At 34.7% G+C, this 26,398-nt stretch overlaps 1 protein-coding gene across 3 annotated transcripts; it reads right to left on the reverse strand.

Moving 5' to 3' along the window:
• Positions 1–238: 238 nt before the first annotated feature.
• On the reverse strand, positions 239–23,808 carry LOC112056777 (golgin subfamily A member 1). 3 transcript variants are annotated; one of them, XM_052891113.1, is made up of 14 exons: positions 23,565–23,808; positions 23,364–23,491; positions 22,948–23,001; positions 19,909–20,080; positions 19,274–19,431; positions 18,472–18,634; positions 17,731–17,882; positions 16,404–16,550; positions 15,587–15,664; positions 11,582–11,805; positions 10,418–10,574; positions 9,762–9,917; positions 6,582–6,694; positions 239–5,777 (listed from the first exon to the last, which is right to left on the reverse strand). In XM_052891113.1, exons 2-14 carry the CDS (start codon positions 23,478–23,480, stop codon positions 5,603–5,605), a joined length of 1,866 nt encoding a protein of 621 aa, XP_052747073.1. In that variant the 5' UTR covers positions 23,481–23,491; positions 23,565–23,808; the 3' UTR covers positions 239–5,602. The 3 variants fall into 3 exon arrangements, with proteins under 3 accessions (XP_052747073.1, XP_023953033.1, XP_023953025.1); XM_024097265.2 differs by lacking the exon at positions 15,587–15,664; XM_024097257.2 differs by lacking the exons at positions 15,587–15,664; positions 16,404–16,550 and having other exon boundaries at positions 23,565–23,807.
• Between the last annotated feature and the right edge of the window lie 2,590 nt (positions 23,809–26,398).

Consider the following 26,398-nt stretch of genomic DNA (forward strand, 5'->3'; position numbering starts at 1 on the left):
CGGATACAAAAAGCAATGATTTTTGAGACGGCGCGTATTGTTAGGAGATTCCTCACTCTGGAGCCCTGACCACCGGTTGCTTAGGCACTCGAATGTCCCGCAGGCGGTTTGAATTTTTCTTTTTTAATTTTTTAATATTTATATTCTATTTTGTATTTTATGGACATAATAAAAAATAACTACTATTAAATGGATGAGAGAAATAAAAAAAGATGAGGTACAATTTAAAACAAATTACTTCTTTTTCAATAATTTATTTATGGAAACAATATCTGCTGAAGATCTATAAAGTATAATAAAATGTTTCGTCGTTACAAAATATAAAGTTCAAAGATATTTTTGTATTGGACATAAACATCAGACAACATAAAATAAAAAGCCCAGCTACATCTGTTTATACTATGATAACAAACAGCCAATATTCAGTGCCTGCTACTTATGATCCCAAGTTACAAGGATCTGCCCTCAGCTAGTTTATAAGTTAATATTATATACAGTATGTATATGTTACGCTCAAAGATCGAAAACGCTCAGTTAGCGGAAAAACAGCTCACAACGCGTTGTGGTTACGGTAAAACATCCATATGACGAAATTGGTGTTATGACTCTAATGAAAACGCGCACGCGGTGTGGCAATCACAGAAAGACTAATCAAATGAAATTCCATACGCGTCATGGCTTTTTTTCATTGCCACAACGCGTTGAGATCGAATAGCATGACAGCCACGAGACCAATTTCGCTATTAAGGTCTTTCTGTGATTGCCACAAACGTCGTGCGCATTTTCATTAGAGCCATCACACGAAATTCGTCATATGGATGTTTTACTGTGACCACAACGCGTTGTGAGCTATTTTTCCGCTCACTGAGCGTTTTCGATCTTTGACATATTCGTAACATTTTCATAAACAAATAATCTTGTAGGATTCTAATCGCAAACATTACTATTAAAATAAAACACATCAGTTATTTTCGAAAAAAAAAACCGCTAATTTTGGGTAATGTAGGTGTTTGTTTGCATAATGTATTTATATAAAAAGTTTGTCAGTGAAGATCATTGTAGATTGGGATCTTATCTACTTATTAGTAAGTATATAAACTAAAATACTTTGATATAATACCTAACGTTATTTCGAGAAAGTTATGACTAGAATAAGATCTCTGAAATTATACAATATCTACAATATTAGCACAGAATAAAGAATGATACAGAATGAGCAATAAGCAGCGCGGTGAGGCCGGTGAAACACAAAAAAAAACAAACGCCACGTGTTTCCTTGACATCCGCTTAACTTTTTCATAATTTGTATTTCAAAATGGATAAAAAATACTCCGTCTTATTTTATTATATTTTGTGAACAGTTTTTAAATATTTAAAAACTTAAGACGATTGTTCTTGAATAATATTGAAAATGACTGATGCGACGCTTTGTGTCGTACTGACTCGAGTATATATTAGTTTTTGTATTTGTGTTTTTTTTTATTAAAATTTTTTTTTGATAAAAAAAATTATGATTGAAATGGCTGCATCCCTGCCGTGTTCCGTACGCTCTATCTGCCTATTACTCTTTAATCTGTGAATATAAGCAACACATTTGGACCTAATTCAATGATTAATTCTATGTGTCATTGAAATAGCAACCGAAAACGAAATGTGTATTGACACACCCGTAGTGCTAACATGCGACCAACAACATATCTAGTGCAGAGAAATAGATTCAACCAATGGCGGTGTAAATTAGAGCCTCAATAGCACTGTCTCTTTCATTGAGTTGGGACGAATGAAATGGACGCCATTTTGTCTACTTCTCCTCACTTGGTCGCATCTAGATCCCCAGGACTGAAGGCGAATTCGATTGATTTTGTGATTAAGTTAAAAGAAAAATCCTTTTTTTTATTACGCTGCTTTAAACTAAGACCATTAAGCAAAGTTAATGATATTTTGCGTGTATATGGAGTGAACACAATTGACTTAAATACAAAGTTATTGAAACATATAAACAATATGTTTCAATAACTAGGATCAACAACAACAACAACAATTTTCTTTATCAAACAGAAAACTACGAATATTCAGTATGAAAAAACAGGGATAACAAAAGATGTGTATAGAAGGGCAGTGTTCAGTTGATTTAAAAAAAAAAGGTTGCTCATTCTTATTATTTATACAAAGGACATATTTGATAAAAATCGTTAGAAGGAAACATCCTTCTAATAATTTTTATTGGATCTGCATTTTTTTATTTTTGCTGGAATTTCATAACGCTCATAAATCGGCTCTACTTCATGCAATATAAATGTATAAAACGGATTGCCATACGTGATATATTTTAACGTTTATGATAATTATAATAATAACTGCATGAGTTGTGAATTAAAATGTTAAATGGCGGCGCACATATTTTATCCAAGAATCAATGGACATTGGACAGTCCATGACAACATTCAACGATTGTTATAATGATGTAATCATTGACCTCTTATAATAAAAGGACGCACAATCATGTAGAAAATTTCACTTAAAAACTGGCCAACTTCTTTGACAGTTTTAGAATTATTGCTAAAGAAAATTATACCTAAAAGCCTTTAAATATAGTCCAATATTCAATAAAATCCCAAATTCAGAGCAAATTCAACCTTAACCATTGAGTTTAAGGTTGTATTTGCAAATGCGACTACTTGAATTCAGTGCCAAGAAGTTGTGTTTGGCACTCATTGAGTGGGGACGTTGTTTGGTCGCTCGCTGATTGTGCATCCATTTTTAATAGGAGATCGATAGATGTAATGAAAAAAATATAATTGACGCGTGGCAAGCGCTGTTTATAAAAAAAAGTCACCTAACACACCACAATTGCTACAAAGTACATTATGTAGTCTTAGTTATTATACTTCAAAGCAGTATTCGATATAAATACCGAATGTAACGATCAATGCACTCGCGTTTTATAGCAGGCGTCCACAGATCCGCGTACGTATCGAACGCATCGCATCAAACTGATTTTTAATTTTACTGTAGATAAAATCCATTCGATACGATCCGTACGATGCGGATCAGTGGACGCAATTGTATGACTTATTATATAAATAATACAAAAATCTTTTCGATGCCATGCGTCCGATACGTACGTGGACGCCTGCTGTTATACGACGTTTATCAACACACTTGTTGCTATTGCTAATATTTTTTATACAAAAAATATTTCATTTGATTTGATATGTAATGTGTTTTGTGTTGAAAGCAAAGACGCGAAGTAATGCGACATACGGCCCTATAACTAACGTATGTATAATGTCACCAAAAAATTGTAAATGCCGTTAGTTTATAATTTGACTGTCGATTGTGAACCGCAACATAATGGTCATAATTTAACGTCTTATTATTAGGTAGATTGTAAGGTTTTTTTTACTTGTACGTTCACAAATAAAAAAATATCTAACCTAACCTAACCTAACCATTGGTTACTAAGCCGCTCAAGTTCCGGTTTTTAGGAGTATGTATGGAGTTTACAATCTATCGACAGTTCACAACCTCGCGAGATAGATCATAAACTAACGGTATTTACAATTTAATCAATAATACATATAATCAAGGAGATACTTGTCGAAGAAATAAACCCTTGTTAAATTAAGAATGCTTCATGATTATATGATATTATATTATTACATTATATATATGGTATTTTATTATTACATACAACACGTAACCTAATAAATCAATCAAAATTAACAAATGATAATTAATTGTATTATAACTACATAATTGCAGTAAGGTATGAAATTAACATAATCGAAATAATATCATAAATCACAAGGGCAGTAATATAAAGCCAAAAACACACATTTTTAATACATAGCGTACCATGAGCTTATAAGCGATAACACACAAGTGTGATGAAAAAATATTACCAAATCACTTTTCCAACTCAATATCTTTAATCGTGTGTACTTATTATTATTCTCAAATTTTGACTAGCAACTATTAAGGCAACGTTATAAAATATTTTCCATTACATTACGCCATAATATCGTATATTTACTAAAAATAATGATGAGGTTTATCATACTAAGTCAAAAAGGTAATTGTAAATCAGTAGGTATTATAACTACCTATACTATATCTCTATAATGCACGCCAATGACCGTCAATTATTCTCACGTTTCTGCGTTTCACATATTGGTCGCTGCGTGCATGACAGCTCGACTTATGAAACGACTTCACTGCCGTTTGCGCTGCAGAAACGTGAGAATAATTGAGAATCGTCAATGGCTGACATAAACCATCATCGTAATTTATAAATAATGTAGTTATGTAAATAATTTAATATTATTATTACATAAATAAATGGAATGCTAAATCAAATTACTACTTAAATAACATCAAAAATATAATAATTAATATTGTGTAAATAGATTTTTTAGTGCTAACTAAAATCATATCACAAAAAGTAAATCAGACGAAATAAGTGTACCTACGTACATAAATTATAGTTTACTATATCTTAGAGTGATTAACAAAATATCTATCTATAATCTGACAAGACTGCTCTGGATTCGATGTCCACAATTATCTAAAATTAACAAAAATCCTTTCTAAATCTAAATGAAAGCCCTTATTTATCATGGTTTTTTTCCTGAGAAAAATGTACAAAGCTGAATTCGGAACTTCAATTAAATGAAATAAGAACCAAAAGCTGCCTTAAAGAATAAATAAATGTCCCTTTTGTTTATTTTATCTAATCTAATACATATTATTATCATTTAACTCAATTCCATTATAACAGTGTGTTGTTCTTTAAAAGCAACAGATGCCTTATCACTATGTTAACAGTTGGTGGAACTGACCATACATTATTGTATATTGTGAAGATTGAAAAGCTTTATACTTTATTATATTATTACAACACGTAAGCTAATAAATCAATCAAAATTAAAAAAAATATAGGCACGTAACGCGTTTTCTGTATAAACAAACTTAAACTTTAAATACAAAGTCAATAAGTACCATTTTGTTTGAATTGATACACAAACCTACATAAGGGTAAAACTTTGACCTCATTTTATAAAAGCTAAAAGTTTGCCATTAAGTTATTTGGCTTTAGCAAGGTAGGATTTAAGGATGCACATCCTCAATTTTCCAAGTATAAAACGCAATTTTTCAATATTTACTACGGGATATCATATATCGTATCAAATATGTCCCCCGTCGCCAATGACACCGTTAGACAGCAAACTTTAAAGGTCGTTAGTAAATGATTGCCAAGAAACTTAGGAAATATCAAAAAATCACGTTCTATACTTGGGGATTTGGACCTTTGAAGCCTTCTGCCATAGTTTAAGCTCCATTACACAAAGTACAAAAAATCATGTTTTATTCTTGAGGATTCATCCATTCCATCCATTATACACAAACATACTGTAATGGTAGGAGCTCACTCACATAGGCTCACAAACTTTAAGCCTTCATAAATTCGTCTAGCTTCCCCATTTTTAGTCCAATAACATTGGATACCATACCACATACAACTATGTATATTACAGTCACACAATCGTCATTAATATTATGAATATTTCGTTCTTGCTACTGACTTGTATGAGGCAGTGGATCAAGTGTTGAGGGAGGGGAACCAGGCAGACAGGCCGCTACGCGCAGGCAATGCAGCGCGTAGTAGCGCTTCCTCGTGCGCGGACAGTCGCAGCAGCACTGCTAGCGCGCGCGTCAGTTGGCGGGCTTCTAGCTCGCGCGCGGTGAGGAAACGGAGCACCACGTGTTTTAGATATCTGTAGACCAATATAGAATCTATACTAATTTCTTTACTGCTCCAAATTGGATATAATCGTCGCCTTGTATTTGTCGTACTTATAGTAGGTTCATATATCGCAACTAGCTGACGCATCGCATCAAACGGATTTTAGTATTCTTTGTATAGAAAGTCATACAAGTGTGTCCACTGAACCGCATCGTACGGATTGCAAAAAGCCACCGTAAAATAAAAAATCTGTTTAATGTTAGGCTGTAGGCTGAATCCACAATTATACGCATCGTACGTATCGTACGCATCGCATCATACGGATTTTTAATTTTACGATAGACAAAATCCGTTCTATGCAATCCTTATTATGCAGATCAGTGGACGCACTTGTATGACTTTCTATACAAAGAATACTACGATCCGTTTGATGCGGTGCGTCCGATACTTACGAGTTATGACACGGATGTGTGGACGCCTATCTTTAAGTGGATTCAGCGCAATATTATCCTCTATCATACGTCTACATATTACCTACTCCTTCTATATTTATTCTGTGAACTTCCTCTCTTGTACGGCTTGTGCCCTTAAAATTGTAATATTAATGTTCTTATTGAAATATTGTATCTTCCATTCCTACGCGTCACACATCCATAATATATATACCATGTTAACCTAAAGATATTTGTCACTGTCGCCATTTTCAGACTTCTTATCACACACCTACCCATTCTTCTAAAAATGTGTATGTATTCAAAAAAAGATCATAATCAAAAATCAAATTCATCATTAACCAAAAATCATAATCTTACCGTCATAATTTCAAAAAGCTTACCGTCTACTTATATCCTGTTCTTCGGCGGAGCTCAGGTCTGACTTGCTGCTCTGTAGCTCCCGCTGTAACGTTTTCTTCATGTCTGATATCCGATTGTCTAATGTTTTTATTTTCTGAAAATTGCATTATTTTCCATTTTATTTGACGAAAAGTTATAGTTTCGGCTAAACTTTACAATTAAAATGTTTCTGGAACAGTTATATATTAGGATAATTTGGAAACTAACGTTTACAGTGGTACTTTTTTCAAATAAACTGGGAAAAAAGTGTAATACACACAGAACATAGAATGCTAAAGCTACTTCTTTAGCATTGAGATAATATAGCATGTCAGTCACGACACAAATTTCGCTATTTGGTCTCTCTGTGATTGCCCCAACGCGTCATGCGCGTTTTCATAAGAGCCATAACACGAATTTCGCTATGTGTATGTTTTACATATTTAATATTTTTACTTGATAAAACCAGATCAGTTTAGATAGTAGGGCCCATTTTTTTCATTTACAGTCAGTTGATGACCCTTGCTACTTACCCCTATATAGAGTAACTTCGTATATTTTCTAATAATCGTTTTGCGATTCATCATAATCGAATTGTAGTCTCAATTTATCTGAACTGTCTGTGTTAATTTCAAAACGTGTGAACAACTACTCGCTTACATCACTGTCTCGGCCGAGGAACATATTACTCTCTCGCCCGTTTGCTCGGTACGTGTGATCAAGGCATTATAGTACGCGCGTTAACAACTGAGTCTTAGGGCCATAAATCATTTCTCTATATCTATCTCGCTTGCACTTATGGGTCTTATGGAGCCGTCTAGTGAAGGGTGTAACAATGAAAGACATATTATCGATAAGTAAAGTTTATTATCGTATCTTGTTCACAAAATTAAAAAAATTAACAATATTTGATTTAATATAATACATATTTCATATTATATAATTATTAACTAAATAAAATTAATCTTCATCTGAGTCTTCATCATCAGAATCTTCGTCTTCTGCCAAATTTATTATAAGCGGCGCGTGATCTCTAATTAGAGCTTTTTGTAAATCTTTGTTTTGAAGTTCTTCGGCATGCCTAACACATTTGGCCCAGTCTTCTCGTGTGACATTTTCTATGGCTCGGTGGAGGTGATTTTCGACATCTGCTATCTTGAAGGTATTATTATTCTTCGCAACTTCTCCCTTTACTTGTGCCCAAATTAATTCTATTGGGTTATATTGACAGTGATATGGAGGGAGCCTTATTACTTCATGACCTCGTTCATTTGCCAGATGGTCTAAAGCGTAGACCTTCTGCGGGTTACTGGCTTTTACTTTTCTTATTAATTCTTCAATAATTTCGTTGCTGGAATATGGAATCTTTTTCTTTGTCAACCATTCTTGAATTTCAGCTTTCCTCGTGTTTCTTGTGGGTATCTTTTCCAACTGTATCGAATGATAGCTTGCGTTATCGACAATTATAACTGAGGGCTCTTCAAGTAGATTCAGGAATTCGGAAAACCATGCCATATATGTTTCGCCATCCATTTCTGTGTGGTAATCAGCATCCTTTGATTTCACCGCTTTAAATATTAGCTTCGCATCTGGAACGAAGCCAGTCCTTGCAGAACCCGCATGGCAAACTATTAATCTTTGGCCTTTTCCCACAGGCTGATTCTTGAAACCTCCTTCATCGTTGCTTCCAAGCCACATCCTCTTTCTTGCATGGTTTTGATTAATCCATGTTTCGTCTAGATAGAAACGTGGTCGCTGATCGTTAGTTCTTCTAAGTAAATCCAATTTCCTTAAAAAGTCCATTCTAGCACAAACAATATCAGTTCTTTCCATTAAATATTTACGTCCTTCGCTATTTTTCTTATACTGGAACCCAACCTCCTTCAGTAGTATTCTCATTGAAGTGTTGCCGCATTTAAAATCGGGTAATTGTTCACGGAATTTTTCTAAAATTTTCGCCACGGATGGATACTCTCCATTCTCATAAAATGAAGCTACAGTTCGCTTCAACACACTTTTATCAAAATCGTCAATATTAGTGACGGTTTGTGGTTTCTTAAAATTTGTTCTTGGTATACAGGTACTGCCTGATTGTGATACTTCCGTCTTGATTCGGTCCACTGTCGCTCTGCTCACACCACAAACAAATGCGGCCATTTCACGTGGTTTGTTGAAATTTAGAGAAGCCACTTTATTCGGATCACTTTTCAATTCATTGAGAAACAGGAATACGTTGTGAATCAGTGTTCGAGCTTGAGGGCTAATATCGCCATGTAATTTCTTCAGATCAACGTTAGAAAATAAAGTATCCATAGTGCGCAACGAGTAACACATGAATGTATTTATTTAATTGCAGTAAACACATTTATAGCAAAAAAAATACGCAATGCAATTAAATTAGAAACCGACCAATCAGAATCGTCCAAATCATTATTGACTCATCATTAGCACGTGCGCAGGTAGCCGTTTATCGATAATTAGGGTGCGCAGGTAGGCGCGCTGCACATTCCTATCTTTTTTGACTTTTATGACCGGACGACTCAGATGATAACGCGCATACTATAGAGAAACCGGGGGGCGATGCCCGCATAGCCTCATATATGAAGACGCTTATGTTTTTGTATTATAAGAAAATATACTTTAATAACATTACATAGAGTAAATTTAGTTAGTATTATATCACTGTTAATAGCCTTACATTAAACAAGTTAAGTAACTAACGTTATACTAAACTTTACTCTATATGAGCTCTATTAAAAAAAGTCCATTTTATTTTAATATAAATTCGGTTTTAAAAAACAACATCACCAATTCACCAGTGACAAATGGATGTTATTCAAAAGGAATCTTTATATCTGTGTCAATGAATAATAAGTAGTTTTAAAAAATAATCAACTTTAGCTCTAAAAAAAATATTTTTTGAACACTGATGAATAACATTTTTTTTTATTTTCAGTAAACATAACAATTTCTAATTATATAAGGAGTTTGTTGTGTGGTATATTTTTTCATTACAGGTATGTTTGTTTAGAACACGCCCCCGGGTACGTAGTGTTCAAAACTAAAAATTACAGATGCGAATTTCAGAGTCTTGGTTATACCGTGGTAATACACTCTTTTTTAGTTTATTTTTCCAGGAAAATTCAGTTTATATTGCCCAACAATAAATTCAGTTCAAGTACCTTATTTTTATCACAGATTTCATTTTCTAAGTCTTGTGTGGATTTCCTGAGAGCGCTCTCCGTTTCAGCGAACAATTCGATCCGCCTCTGCAACTGCTCAATTTCTTTTATCCTAGCTGCCTCGCTCTCCTTAATTATCATACATTCGGCTTGGTTCTGGAATTAAAGGTGTTTACTTTTATATCGATTATTGAATAGAAGCAGGCGTCACTTTTTTAAAGTTGTTGTATTATATTCATGCTATGGACCGAATATTTTAGCATTTCTTGGATTCACGGGTGCCGGGTCGTGTTGTGCCAGGCTGTGAAGAATTCTCCAAGTAGACTTTTGATTTGTAAGATCCTTCTAGAGCAGCTTTGGATATCTCTAGTATCTTATCAATATGTTACCAACTTACAGATAAGCTTTATTAGTGTAATTAAAATTCAGATTGAATAAAATTACTCGAAATCATGCAGAAACGTCAAAAGAATGGAGTTGAGTAAAACCAAAACCGATTTTTAAAAATGTTGTAACTTACTAAATTGGCTGAATTAAAAGTTTGTCTATCTGATAACGTGAATCATCTCAAAAGACTTTCTATTGTTTCAATTCGTAAGATCGCTGATCGCCTTTAATTAAAAAAAAAAAACAAAAAATTAAACAATCTTAGTTACCTCTTTGTGTTGCGCGATGACGGCCTCTAAGTCGGTGATCTTTTGCTTGAGGTCAACAATTTCAGTCTCCAAGTAGCGCACGTTGCAGTGGCTCATCTCGACGCTCTGAGAGATGTGCGCGTTCCGCAGCAGCGCTTCGTCTTTCTCACGCTTCTCCCTACGACAAAAGATTCCCTCAACATAATAGTTTTTGATTTTAACCATAAAGGTTGACTTTGACAAAGAATGACCACGCTGATGAGTATAATCATTCGCAGAGCTGGATTTTTCAGCACCGGTATCGCTGCTGCCCGACACCAGCCTGTGCTATTTATCCGAGACTTGGTTGGTAGGTATTAACTATGGGCCTTATTAGAAGGCTCAAAGTCACTCAGCGGGTCGCAGACGTTGGGGTCTTAAGGTGCTGGAATGGCGACCCCGGAACGGAAAACGCAGTGTCGACCCCCCTCCCCCCACTAGGTGGACCGAGGATATCAAGCGGGTTGCAGGGAGCCGCTGGATGTTCGCTGCTCGAGACTGATGTTCTTGGAAGTCCTTGCAAGAGGCCTATGTCCAGCAGTGTATGTCTATCGGCTGATAATGATGATGATGATGATTACTATAATAGTATATGCCTCAATATCTCAACAGTAAAGACCGGGGTCGATCCCCGCCCGCTAGGATATTGTCCACTTAACACTAGTTGGAGGGAATGAGAATATTGGTCCAGTTAAAAAAAAAATTCTTTATAAAAAAAAATACAAATTGTATCTAAAAATTTTAGGGTGTTTGAACATTTTCAATGGCGCAACTTTTTATACAGCATGTACTAATACATCTCTGGGAATTCCGAGTTACACATAACTCCAACTTTGCATACAAGTTTAGTTGTTAAAGACATTAAACTACCGGACGCCTGCATGAAATTGTTTTTTATTTACAAAAAACACGAAACTCAAAGATTTTTCTGGGACATGGGACAGAAGTAGCCTATCTCAAGGGTTCAATTTATCTCTATACCAAATTTCATCCAAATCAGTCCAGCGGTACAGTCGTGAAAAGGAAGCAGAGAGACAGACAGAGCAACTTTTGCTAGTATGGACAACTATTAAACATATCTTCCAAGGTTTGGGCTGAACAAACAATCATTGGATGTTAGTGAAAATCAAGAACCTAATAACCTACTTGTCAAACTTCCGCTGTATATCAACGTAGTCGTGTTGCATGTCGGTCATCACAGAGTTGAGGTGGTTGACCTCCGCCTTCTGCTCATCGTACAGCCGGTTCGACTTGTCAACTTTTTCCCGAAGTATTTTCACAAGGGTCCGTTCATTTTCCAACGCCTCTGTCAACTCTCTATTCTCTTCTATGAGGGCTTCGATACGTTTCTCAAATTCTGCAGTCATGTCCTGTTAGATAAATATATTAAATTCACAAAACGAATAGACATGAATTATATCTTTTTCTTTAGAACAGATTTTAAGGGTCACCCTATCATTAGATATACAAAACGATCAGCTGTAAGGTCAACGACCGCCGTGCGCCGCAGCGCGTCGTGGCGGTGGCGTTTGAAAATAATGTGTCCATTATTTTCATATTTTTGAATTCAGCAATTGAAAAAAAAAAACTTTTCATAAGTACAAAGTGTTGCTGAAAATGTATTCTATTAACAATACAGAAGCACCAAAAAGTATCTCCCTGTATAAGAAATACAGTGTTATAATCGCTAGGTTATTTAACAAACACAAATGGCGCCAGTGATTAATACAATAAAATCTGAGATTAGTACTTCGTAAATATTAATATTAATTAAAATATAGTAGGAACAGTTACTCTATTTCAAGAAGACGGTCTAGCATTAGTAGCAAGGTGCACAGCTTTAAACTTGAGCATTTAGTGTGTAATAGAACCGGCACTTCAGAGATGCATTATTAAATTATTTTAAGAGTGATTCAGGCGGAGGTGTGTGATATACAGGGTGTAATTTCCCATAACTCTGGGGTTATATTCATTACCGAAAATTAATTTAAAATGTTCAAGGAACACGTGTTCTTAAATAAATTTTTGTTGGGGTAAATAGTATTTCTTTTGTAAATAGATCTTAAAATGTGTCCCTTATACGCAACATTATATTTATGAAGTAGCCAAGTTTTACGTATTTTAAAATGCAAGGATAGATAAACGCGTTTTACACGGATAGTCGGAATTATTTGAATTACTTTTTTATTTTTCAGTTAAAAAATATAAGCTATGTAATTCGGCTCCTATAAGTGGACTCGTCAACACCTTGAAGTTATAAGAAATACTCCCGAGCACCCTGTATAAAAACCGTTAGAGTCTCACAGAGAGATGATAATTTATAAACATAACTTTACTTTTCACACACACTGTCTGTACAACTTCCTACTACAAGCAGACACCAATCACTAACATACTCAATAACAGAAAAAAAAGGAATTATTGATTATTCGACTAGATAATATTTAGTAAATCGTAATATATTGTACCTTGTAAAGTATTTACAAGGTAGAGAGTAAGAGGCAACACTTTTAGACACTTGAGTAAATAAACTGATGGATTGGAACTAAATGCTTCGCAACGCCAAGCGATAATAATTTGCGATATTCAAAGCGTAGTTTGCGAAATATTACAAGCGTACTTAGGTATTTGTATTACATTGAATCAAATTTACTACTGAATTAAGTCGCCAGTGCGAAACAAAATGAAAAATACTAGAAACTATACTATATATCTATAAGCATTAGAACTGGTGAGCAAACACAAATGCCAATGCCATGCCAGTGAAGGTTAAAATAAAAATATACAATTAAAATAAAACACTCTTTATTTGTCAATAAAAAAGGTGCGTAACGAAAATAAAATCTATACCAATTCTAACATACATATAATGAAAAGCGATTATCGCTTATCTGATAGCTGACATGATTTATAATATTAATCTACTCATATTGCATATACATTAAAATAGGTTTAAAAACTTACATGGAATGTATATTTATCACATAGAAAATGTCACCACAATGTAACACAGTCGGTGACACATAAATACTGTCATGTGATTTTTCATAAAATATCTAGTACAAGATATCATTTTTGATAAGACAGCTAAATAATGTTATCGCGAAAGTAACTATAAAGTAATAAAGTGTCAAAGAAGCAGTAAGCCTAGATTATACCGGTGAGAATACAAAATAAGATACAATAAGGCCTCATTCGCACGAGTGTTAAAAAAGCGATGCGTTAAAACCCAGCGTTGGCCGGCGTAGCCTTTAGTAAGTATGAAGTTAAATGAAGGTCTATTTCCAAAATTAAAAAATGCAACACTGTTCGATAAAAAAGCGTCGTGTTTTAAAAACACTGTCGTGTGGAAATATACTTGGGAATGCATTTGTTGTATTTGAACGCTTTTTAATGCCCGTTAAAAAAACTCTCGTGCGAATGATGGCTAAGTGCGATCTGCTATTAATTGTAACAATACCCTAACAAACACAAACTAAAATAAAAATATAAGAGATTTACTTACTACTTTTTGTACTATTTTTACGTATAAAACTTTTATAACGAACATTTTAATTTTAACAGATATAGGAACCATTTATAATAAAATATAATTTAGTAAGAACAAATATTCAAAAAATTAAAAAGATAATGCCATACAGCCGCCACATATTGTGTTTTTCAAAAGAAATAAAATTCTTATTACCGTTTTCAATAACCAAAAGAAATAAAAACAAACAAAACTTTGGCATAATTAAAATGTCGCTATTGAACTAACTGACAAATTATTACAAATTTGGTTATTGAAAACGGGATGTTAGCAGCTACCACAATTCACGAAGCACTATGTGCATTATACCTTAAAAAAATCGTTGAATAGAAACATAGACAAAAACAACTTCTAGATATGAAATTATATAAAACTATAAATGACGTAAATAATAATCTGCAATATTGATTAATTTTTATTTCTTATTTATTTTGATTAATTAATTATTATAAGTACTTACCATCATAAATAAAAATAAATGTATAGATACATAACAACTCTAATAAATTTGTATTGGTACTTATAAACCAGAAACTTCGATTAATGATTTGTATCAAAATTAGTAAATAATTGCATTATTAAATAAAATGATCAAAGTCAATGCAACTTCATCCAGATTACATAGCTGGTTAATTGGGTAATCGGCTATGTAATCTGGATGAACCATATCACTAGCATAATATTACTCATAATCATAATGTTGCTTCAATTGTTAAGGGAAAAATGATTGTGAAGAGGATTTTGTTAAAACTTATGCTCATCTATATAATTTTATATTAAAATATTTTTACTCTTAGAGCTACCATAGGCATACAATAGGCTAGTTGCACTTTTAAAAAAAGGGTCTTAAATTGTTCATTATCGTTCTACTAGATTAAAAAAAATTATCATAATTTTTTGAGACATGAATCCATAACAATTTCAATTATTAAATACTTTTTTGACAATACGAGCCAAAACGCCATCGGCCATGATGGTCTGTTTCATGACGTCACGAACACACACTAAACCTTAACCAAACGGTTGAGTGTTTGACAAACCAACTAAATTGTACGCAAGTAGGCCAACTTACAATAATTGTATGAATAATAAACTAGAAAGAAGCGTAGTAAAAGTAGTGAGAGAAAAGTATGATTGTGAGAAAGTGTTAATATTTAGAACTAGTTTGATTTGATACTTTTTGCATACATGCATTTGAAAGATCAATATGAGGATGATATAAGGCGGAAACGAGGGTCATTATTGTTAGTACAAAAATATTTTTTACATTAAGCATATGATTCAATAACTATCTATCTTCGACGGCAACGACGGTTTCTTGCAGTCATATCTAGGTAAATGAGACTTAAAGTACTTGGCCACGTATCTCGGATGAAAAAAGTGTCGACCAATATGGAAAACATCTCGCTCTCTTTTTCCTCCCCTCATAACAAAAGAGAAAGCGACATTTTTCCAGACTCATGACAGACAGGCGTTCTCTACGTTTTGTGTATTTCTGTATCAAATTGTAGTGTTCCGTTTGTATATCGAACAAATTGATTAGAGTTGCGCATAGTCAAACAACGTGTATACAAAAGTAAAGTACGTGCGGCTAACTAAATGCTGTAGACGCTGGCACTCACGGCGGAGCGCTCCTCGGAGGCGCGGAAGGCTTTGAGCTCGCGCGCCTGCGCCAGCACCTCCGCGCCCAGACGCGCCACCTACCGCCAGACCAGACAAACACTGTCAGTTTTATACTATAAAAAATTGCAGTCCGCGCGGGGCACATGGATCGACATCCATTTATACCCTTAGGCAGAAAGGCCACAGCCCCGGAAGGGGCTGGAAGAACATGACCAGGGAGCAAGATCCCCGCGCCTCACCCGGGCAAGGAGTAACATGCCCGGAGTTCGAACGAAAAAGTCGTTCTAGTTAGCGTCCATTCCAGTCGCGACATGATTTTCGTGACATGGTTAAAGAATATTGAACTCTGTCTTGAATTATTAACGTACATTGTACGCCACCTATTTACTCAATTTGTACGCTAGCTGACAGTACCGTACAGGGTGGGTTGGGTATTATTTATTTATTCTTCTACATTTAGTTGGATATATTACTTAGGTAATTCCCGATTATAATGCGTGGTTGAAAATAAAAGTAGCATGCATAAAAGTAGTATAGCATAGGACAGAAAAAATGCGATGTCTTAATATGGTCTTGAGGATTTAAAGAGAAGAAGCAAGAAGATAGGTTTGATTAAACCTAGAAAATATTTACATCTAGTAAAATAAATATGGAAAGAATTATTGTATGAACTGAAATAATATAATTTAAAAAACTTACTAACACAATTCGTGATATTCAAATTTAGAGTTTTTGTGACTATTTGTAAATAAGCAATTGTGGTATTTAAATAATAGAGATATATAAAATATAATAGCACAATATAAAAAGACGAACCTTAGCTTCACTATTGGCAAGGTTCTGTTTTGTTTTGTCTAACTCGGCGGCCATACTGGCCAATTTCTCCTGCAATTCCTTTTTCTCCGCTTCGATTCTCCGTCTCTCCGTTCCCTCTTCGCCAGCTTGTCGCGACACTCGCGCCACCTGTTGAGGCACATCTGTACCAATATTTTGTTTGCAATATGGATTAAGAAACTATATTTTAATATTTGTTTATTGGAACGAAGTTGTTTTTTATGATTTAGGCTGGCAGTAAACTAAACTGGCAGAAATCGTCAAGTAACGCAAATGCGTCAAAGTACCAGGTGAACAGAGAGTGTAAAGAGGTTGATTTATACACTCACTATCCATTCTTTAAGAATCATTTAGTAGAAACAAAAATCCCTAACAAAATATTGATATAAAGAGTTTTAAATTTTCCACTTGTTAGCAAATACAGGGATCATAATTTATGCTAATTTAAGCAAATTATTCATACTTTTTGGTCAACTTGTGGTGTGTGTATTTTTTCCATTAGGACTTGAACTGCGAATTGATTTTTTAAACAGCAAATGCGTTATATTATCATAATTATATCAGATATCAGATCACACTATTAAACACAATAATATGTAAAATAAAAATAATATACATAACAATAAAATAATTCTATCGAATACAGAATGTAATATTATGCAATACTGCATGCACATGCAAAATCAATGGATAGAAAAATGTTTAATTTTATTGTTAAGACGTCATCGTAAAGTTAAGAATAATGTGTTAGCTAAACTATTCTGATATAAATACTTACCTTTATTTAAATGTATTTGTAATTTTTTTCCTCAATAAGATCATTACACGGATATGTTTGAATATGTAATTTTACGCCTTATATTAAACCACGAAGATAATTAATAATACTTGATTTCAAAATGTATGTTGGAAAATAAACTTACATATTAACAATAATAATTCTTGTATACCTATATTTATTTAGAAACAACTCATAAGAATCTAACGTAGTTTATATCATATAGATTAGCAGACGCCTCGCGGTTTCACCCGCGTTGTCGTTTTCGTGAATACGGGTTAAAATATAGTTACAGTCACATATAAAGTGGGTTACTATTAGTTAAAGAATTTTCATAGTATGACCATTACATTAAAAGATTATTCCTTACAAACTTTACCTTTATTAGTATAGATTATCATAGTTTTATCATGTCTAACTATTCAAATTGTAAAACAAAAAACCATTATTTTAACTCATAAACACAGTAGATACTCGTATTTATTTTCTTCAACGAAAATATAATTAAAATGTAATAAAATTCAAGGTCACCTGTGTTTCTAAGGTCGCGATCTGCCCGCTCCACGACGTTTTGACATCTGCGAGCGCCATCTTGGCTTCCTGCAGCTGTCGCGACAGCACCGCCCTCTCTCGACAGAGGCGGTCGAACTCCGCGCAGCCGGTCGGTTTCACTTCTCTCTTGTCTATGGTAAAATTTAAATGACAAACGTGAAAAACTACATATGTAAACATTACCAACATAATATATTTGAAAGTATAAATTAAAAAATTAAATTATAAATTAATATTTCGACTTGTACATTGCTAATTTGTGCTAACTTTAGAACGTTTATTAATAGACTAGCGGATGCTTGCGAATTTTACCACCCTAAGACCTTTTAAGACACTCCCTGCCAAATTTTATCATTGTAAGTCAATCGGATTTCCATATTTCATAATGAGTTACTTTCGCTCTTATTTAGATTTGTAAAAAATCTTGGTTTTGTTTGCATTTCCTAGTTGGTATCAGAATTTAATATAGCTATGTATTTTTTTTTTGCCTCAGTGTGTTGTGGCGTCTTTAGGTGCAGGAACATAACTTTAATTTTAAGTTATCCCATAAATTACCACAATTTCTCATAATATGGTATAAATTGTAGTACCAAAAATGACTTAAAATATAACCGTAATAGACATATTTGAATGAATGAATATTTTCAGCAGACCAAAATCAAAATATTTTCTTCTAGAGGTTGAAGTCTCAAATGGTATTAAATATCAGGAATGAAGTACCGTCATCGTGCATATGATGGTGAGGGTTTTCTGGTGGCAGCGCAGCCTTGAGTAGTTCCACCTGATCGGCCAGGTCGCGCGCGCGCGCGTCTGCGGCGCCCAGCGCGGCGGTTAGTTCCACGCGCTCGCGGGCCCACTCGCGACGACTTTGCTCCACTTCCTCCTATGAACAAACAGTTACGAACATGTATTTGTTGACCACTTTGCATTTTCGCGGGCCCACTAGCGACGTCTTTGCTCTACCTCCTCCTATGAACAACCAGCTATGAGCATTTATTTCGTGACCATGGGTGACTACTTTGCATTATCGCGGGTCCACTGGCGACGATTTTGCTCTACCTCCTCCCATATGAACAAACAGTTACGAGCATGTATTTCGTGACAATATGTGACCACATTGTATTTGATGTATATGTATGCATCGTACTACACTTTTAGTAACCCCCCCTTACCTCTTGAAAAACATATAAATATGTCTTTTTCTGTATGTTTGATAGGCAATCAGACTAACAGGAAAATTGGCATTGGCAGACCTGGGAACCATTGTCTTCAGAGTCGATTAATATGGAGTGTTATGGTCAGGCTGTACATATCCAAATCCTCTATCTGATTTTGTATTTTTATGGTTGCATCATGTCACTCAATAAACTTATCCAAATGAGCCTATTGTCAGACAAAACCATAGACAAAATACGATTTTCCACATTGTCTAACCTGTCCTATTACAAATACTATAAACTGTTGTTCAGTTCATTATTTACTATTTATTTATTCACTCATATAATAATCAAAATGTGCTTACCGTAAGGGCATCAAGTTTGTCCTGCGCATTCTCCGCCGCCGCGAGCCGCGCTCTGAGCTCGTTCAGTTGTTTCTCGGCTGCGTCCCGCGCAGAGATCGCTTGCGTTGCTTCGGCTTGCGCCGTGCGCGCCACCGCCTGTGCGGCGAGCGCCTCTTCACCTGCATTTTTTTTTAATTCCATTTTTAGTCCTTGACTACTATTTCACCTGATGGTAAGTGATGATGCAGTCTAAGATGGAAGCGGGCCAACTTGTCAGGAATAGGATGAAAATCCACCCCCCTTTCGGTTTCTACAAGACATCGAAGCGGAACGCTTAATTGCTTGGCGGTACGGCGGCATTTATATTGTTACTAATGTAAGAAATTCAACATTTTGTAAAATATTTTCAAACATTAATCTTACTAATATTATAAACTCGAAAGTGTGTATGTTTGTTACACTTTAACGCTGCTACTTACTGAACCGATTTGAAATGGAAATAGATTTTACTCTGAATTAACACAGGCTACTTTAAAATCCATGGTTCCCGAGGGATTTGTGAAAAACTAAATTCCACGCGGACGAAGTCGCGGGCGTCTGCTAGTAATCAATCGTATTTTATACATACTTAAAACTGTAAGTAAGCAAAATTTAACCTTGTACAGATGCCAAAGACAATTTTAGCTCCTCTATTTTCTGTTCCCAGTACACATCTCTGTCTTTCAGTTTAGTTTCCAGCTGATCAACATATTGCTGCTGCAGTGCTGCATGGTCCACCTCTCCAGAGGTGCGGTCTGACAAGTATGCATGTAGGTGAGGAGATATTGACTGCAAATAAATATTCTTTTTTAATTTGGCCTTTGGAGATTTACTTCTACTACTATACCTATACTATAGCATTTCTTGATGAGTACTGTTTACCGACAAAGAGAAATGAAGGTAGAAAACACACATCATTTCATAACTTATTTCTTTTAAATTATGTATATAAAATGTTATATAAAATATATTAACCATGTCTAATTGTTCTAAACTTATTACTCAAATTAATATTCATTAATTTAAGAACAAGTTAATTGTAATTATTATTAGGTGTGAAATGACTAGTGATTTATACCCTCATTTTTAATTTGTTTGTTGGTAAACAGTACTCATCAAGACAGGCTGTAGTAAAAGTGTTTGTTTTTTGAAAATTTTGTAAGGCTAAATATAATAATTATCATCATCATCAGCCTATTTTTATGGCCCACTGTGAGGCTAGGATCGTATTACACCCTTATAGTAAAGGGGAGTTTGAATAGAATGGTAGGTGTCATGCAGCTCTCAGTGATAGACTTACGCCAAAGTTAACATATTTAGTGCCAGTTTCAGCATCACGTTTTGTTAAGTGTCTGATATTCACATTTTGTCTTTGACATAAATCAAGAAAGTGACGAAACTTATGGTCAAACTATTCGACACTTACGAGTATCAGAAGGTGGTGAAACTGGGCTTTCTTTTAACAATATTCACTACCAAAAGTTAATATCAGAAAACAAATAAATTGTCAATCCCTCCAATCCGTCTCTGACATTATATCAGGGATTGACAACTCTAAATGTTCTTCAGAGCCTGTGAATAAACACCACTATAGCTTGCCTTAGCCTATTATTCGGATCACTTTTTGCGGTGATTTTGTCATTAATTGCGGTGAATTTGCGGTGATTTAATGAAGTACGCCGTAGACAACTACGGATTCTTGATCATTAGTTGGAACTTTCAACTATGATCAAGACTCCGTAGTTGGCTACTTATAAGGTATGGTACTAAGTAATAAATCTTCCAAATTGGAAGATATTTTATTACGTAGGTATCCTAATACTTCGCAGGTTGTCTACTTACTACTTTAGCGTAAGCTTTCACATTCAGCTTTATATAGCGAGGCGTTCCGTCCGCCAGGACAAGGGTCAAGTCCAGTTCCAGTAGATACTAGGTATCTTACCAATTTTCTAGTCCGCTCTGTACAAGAGGTGTACTGAACACGGCGCGGAGTATTCTACCGTATAGCTGAGGGTACAAATTTCTTCAATATTTTTAATTAAGTATGTTTATGTCATAAGCATTACTCTACTTTGATTAATTTCCACGCAACTACCTTCGACTTTTCGACAAATAAATTGTCAATCCCTCCAATCTGTCTCTGACATTATATCAGGGATTGACAACTCTAAATGTTCTTCAGAGCCTGTGAATAAACACCACTATAGCTTGGCAAGTTGTTTGATGACACTCTCATGATGTGCGGGCGACGGGGGGAACGGACTGCACAGATGTAAAGACGAGCGCGGGTATGAAGTCGTGCGAGTGGGGCATCGCTACCCCCTCCCGGCCCGCACGGACCATCGGGAGTGTTACGAACATTTTTGCCAAGCTATAACTTCTGACTACACTTACTATTTACAGCTAATCATTTTTTGCTTTACAGTATACACTCTCCTGTCATGAATAAGTTTTATGCAAAAAATAAAATAATTTACTACTTCTCGAAAGTGTATTAAAAAATATAACCTTGACTAAATGAGAAAATGTAAAATGAGTTGTCGAATAGACTCTAACAATAGTTTAGTTTTTACTACACTGATATTTGTTTACAATAAAATCTCATTTACTGCCACTTCAGAATATGGCTACCTGTGGCTATTATTAAAATAGCAGTGTATTAAGTATTATTGAAGCAACTAATATATCAAATCTGGTCATGGATATAATATATTAGTTTCACCCTTTATATGTATAGTTTCAACATGCTAATATGGTGCAATAACTGTTCAAGTCATTTATGACACATATTAATACAGATTTTTGTGTCTAATCTAATCTAAAATAATTTCCAAGTTTAAAGCTTAAATGACACAAATACCTATTTATATTTCTTTAGGAATATTGGTATTAAAAGTAGCCTACATTTTGGATTGTGGCGCGATGCAAGAACCAGCTCATGACTAAGGGCCCCGTACGGGTTCGAAACTAGTCGGGCATACTCCGACCTAATATCACGTGAGTTTTAGCCGTGTTTCATAATCAATTAATATGAATAACACTCATGATAGTTTAAATTCTAAAATAATTCTAACTTATGTATTTTGTGCTAAATGTAATACAGATTTGAACTGTATGAGAGTAAATGGTACAACTAACCCAAGTTTGTTTTTTGTAATATACATAATATTGTAAAGATAATTTTATCATAATCAAATGCCTGTAGGATGCCTAAGATATCTCGTGAACACAAAATAACATAGTGACAACTAATAGCTGTGGACCAAAAATATATCTCTCTATCAGAAGAAACAATATTTCTAGTTTGATGAGGGATGATGAGGCAGTAGCCTTGGTCTACTATGATTTTTTCTTCACAATATACATATGTATTAGCACAACTCTTAGGCCTATTAATTTACTTAATTACATATACATAATTGAACATAAATTAATCATGTCTCAAATGGTGAAAGGAACACATTGGGAGGACACCTGCATCCCTAAGAATTTGATTAATTCTCTGTGTGTGTAAAGTCTGCCAACCTACATTGGGCCAGCGTGGTAGACTATTAGCTCTCATTCTGAAAGGAGACTCATGCCAACAGTGAGCCGAATATGGGTTGCTAATGATGATAATGAATTGAAAATAGCTGTTACAATATAAATAGACTTACATCTGATGTTGTGTCCCCTGGACCACCAGAACTTGAGGGACTAGTAGTTGTTGACTGTAAGTAAAAAAGAAGTGTTGTAGCCTTTGTAGCCTCAATAGCTCTGTAAGGTAAGGTAAGGTAAGGCTATGGTAAGAGAGACTCATCATAGAGGATTGGTGGTTCGATCTCCGCTGCCCATTGGACTATTGTCGCATCCACTTCTATCACAGTCTTTCCCGACTAGTTGGGGGAGAAAGGGAATATTGGTCATATTATAAAAAAAAATATGGCAAATATTCTTTAAATCATACATAAGTTTTTTAAAAAAAACAAATACTGTTTAGATAGGTACTTTGTTTTTGTCTTTGGTTTTGGTTAGTATACAAAACTTATATTAGATGGTATGAAATGGTATGAAATTTTGCAAAGGTACTTACTGAATCCTCTCTCAGTGTAATTCTTCCCAAAAATGCTCCACTACGCCAATTGCTTGTTAACTTGCTAATGTCGCTACCAGTTTCTTCTTTTATTTTACTCTTTAGACTGGCAAACATGTTTGACAATGCTGAAATTTACAAAATTATTGTAGGCCATAGGATAACGTTTGCAAATTACTACGATAAGGTTCGATAGCTTACTTGTAACGAGTTTGCAATCCTTGGATGTTCACTTTCAATCTTTTGGGTCATATATTATGAAGCTGATTTTCACTTTAATAAACATGTCTTGCTATTAGCGAAAACTGGTGGTAATAAATACATCGATAAGTGACATGTCCTGCCTTTTTTATAATGCAATTTGGAATTAAACGTAAAAATTATAGATGGCTAGAGCAGCTCGAATCTTTTCGTTTCGATTTCGTATTATTGTCAAATGTCAAAGTGACATCGAAGTGGGCTAAACGTCAAAAAATCAAATCCATAGACAGAGAAGAGAGACCATAAATAGACAGACTGGTTCGCAGATTAATAAAATATACCTATCAGACGTGAACGACGTGAACGTAGGACCGTAGAAAGAAATAGACGACTGTTTGGTGTACCACTGACTGTACTATTGTTATCGAAGACCGTAGTGGTTGTACGGTGTACCTTAGATGGATAATAGGGTTGTACGAGGCATATGGCGAGGACAGCTAAATAGAAACCGATTTTATAATGGTTTTAGCCCCGCGTGTTACACTATACTTTTCACTGTGATTGCGAGAAAATAAAATAATTCAGTACAGTATTCAATGTTTTTTTTTAATAAAAACTTACATGTACAAAATGATACAATTTCGAATGATAAGGAAGATGGTTTTACCCGGTAACATGATTTTCGACTGCTGTGAAGATGAACAATGAGTACCTATGTGAGGTAAACGTGGGAGATAATAGTTTAAAAAACTCCTTTCGTTGTGAATCCACTCGTTGTTCTTTTCTCCACATACTATTTTTTTCGTAGATATTTATGTAAATGCGTCTCGACTTTGATGGCAATAAATTGAAAATTTCTAAATTTCCCGTTAACAGTTATTGTTGCGTAATTAAGTAAGTTACGGTTACAATACTCACAATGAATTTCTTAAAAAAATCAATTAAGAATTTATTCACGCCAATTGTTTTTTAAATTTTCTCTTTAATTTTATTTTTCCGTATTCTAGGCATAGGCACCGTACAGCCATGTCGCATCTTCAAATCTCGCTCTTTAAATTCGCAATTCGAAACTAAATAAAATACAAATAAGAAAAATGAACGCATTGCATAGACAAGAACGCTGCATTTCTTTCCAATTTCAAGCTATTCTATTGTTATATTTTCCTATGATGATTCTATTTACGAATAAAACCTCCTCCGTTTTATAGTAGGCTAGTACTCGTAACAGACAAAAATTATAGAAACAAAATTACTTTAGCCCCTAGAGGCTGAAATGTTTGTTTAGCCCCGCCGCCTAGCCGCTAGCCTATTATTCGGATCAATTTTTGCGGTGATTTTGTAAAGACGTAACCGATCTATTCTTAGTAAAAAAATATCATTGCCTATTAATGATTATCAAGAAGTACGCCGTAGACAACTACGGATTCTTGATCATTAGTTGGAACTTTCAACTATGATCAAGACTCCGTAGTTGGCTACTTATAAGGTATGGTACTACGAAATAAATCTTCCAAATTGGAAGATATTTTATTATGTAGGTATCCTAATACTTCGCGGGCTGTCTACTTACTAGTTACTACTTTAGCGTAAGCTTTCACATTCAGCTTTATATAGCGAGGCGTTCCGTCCGCCAGGACAAGGGTCAAGTCCAGTTCCAGTAGATACTAGGTATCTTACCAATTTTCTAGTCCGCTCTGTACAAGTAATAAGTAGGTGTACCTACTTATTTGGCCTAAGGGTGTACTAAACACGGCGCGGAGTATTCTACCGTATCGCTGAGGGTACCTATTTCTTCAATATTTTAATTATGTTTATGTCATATGCAGTACTACTACTTTGATTAATTTCCACGCAACTACCTTCGACTTTAAGATTTTTTATCTCAATGCGCATCAATCTGTGTGTTGCTTATTTATTAAGATCAAAAATTTACATTGTACCTAATTGAGATGTGATCACTGATCATAAAAAGCGTCTGTAATTCTGTATTGAATGTAGGGTAGTATCAGGATACGGGATGAATTTTCATCTGCTTGATTAACAATATTGGTTGTTTCATCATCCCATTTTAATTATCCCCTACAAGGCCATGCATCTCGTAGGAGAGGTGATTTAGAGCGTAGAATCATTAACTACGTTGCTCTAATGCACTCTAGCGGGCTTAGGGATATGTTTTCCTCTATAACAATCATCAACATGACAATGAAAATGGCCCAGATCGACGTCTTAACGTTCTCTCCATCGAGTCATATCCTTGTAAAATTGCTTAACTTTTAATGAGGTACACATACTTACTAATACCTACCATTCTCTCGTCACGACACGCCGTCACGCTGCTTCGTCACGTCGCCGCTCGCAGATTCGTCGTTTATCTTATCAGAATAACTTCACTTAGATACTGGGAATTAGGAATTACTGACGGAAAAAACAAGCAGGACAATTCATCATTGTTTACAGTCTGAGCGAACAAGACTACTTGAAAAGTCAAGTCAACCCAAATGTGGTTTTAGGTGCATGTATGTATAGGGACAGCTAATTGTAAGTCTACTTTTAATAGATCGTTGACTGCTACTGACAATTTCTTGAAAGAAAGATTAACTGACTATAATACTAATAAACTCTAATGACCACCTTATATTATGGTCTTATAGCCTAAACTGGACTAATGAAGTCTATCTATAAAGACTATCTTTACTAAATATCAGGAAGTTATTCTATTTTGTATAACTCGCAAGTGTGAGTTTCGAATTTAGCTCTAACTTCCTCTTTCTATACTATTGTGTTAGACAGAGAGAGATAGATGTAAATTGGAAACTCGCACTTGTGAATTCTAC

This window comes from Bicyclus anynana, chromosome 3 (assembly GCF_947172395.1).
Source record: "Bicyclus anynana chromosome 3, ilBicAnyn1.1, whole genome shotgun sequence".
NCBI lineage: Eukaryota > Metazoa > Arthropoda > Insecta > Lepidoptera > Nymphalidae > Bicyclus > Bicyclus anynana.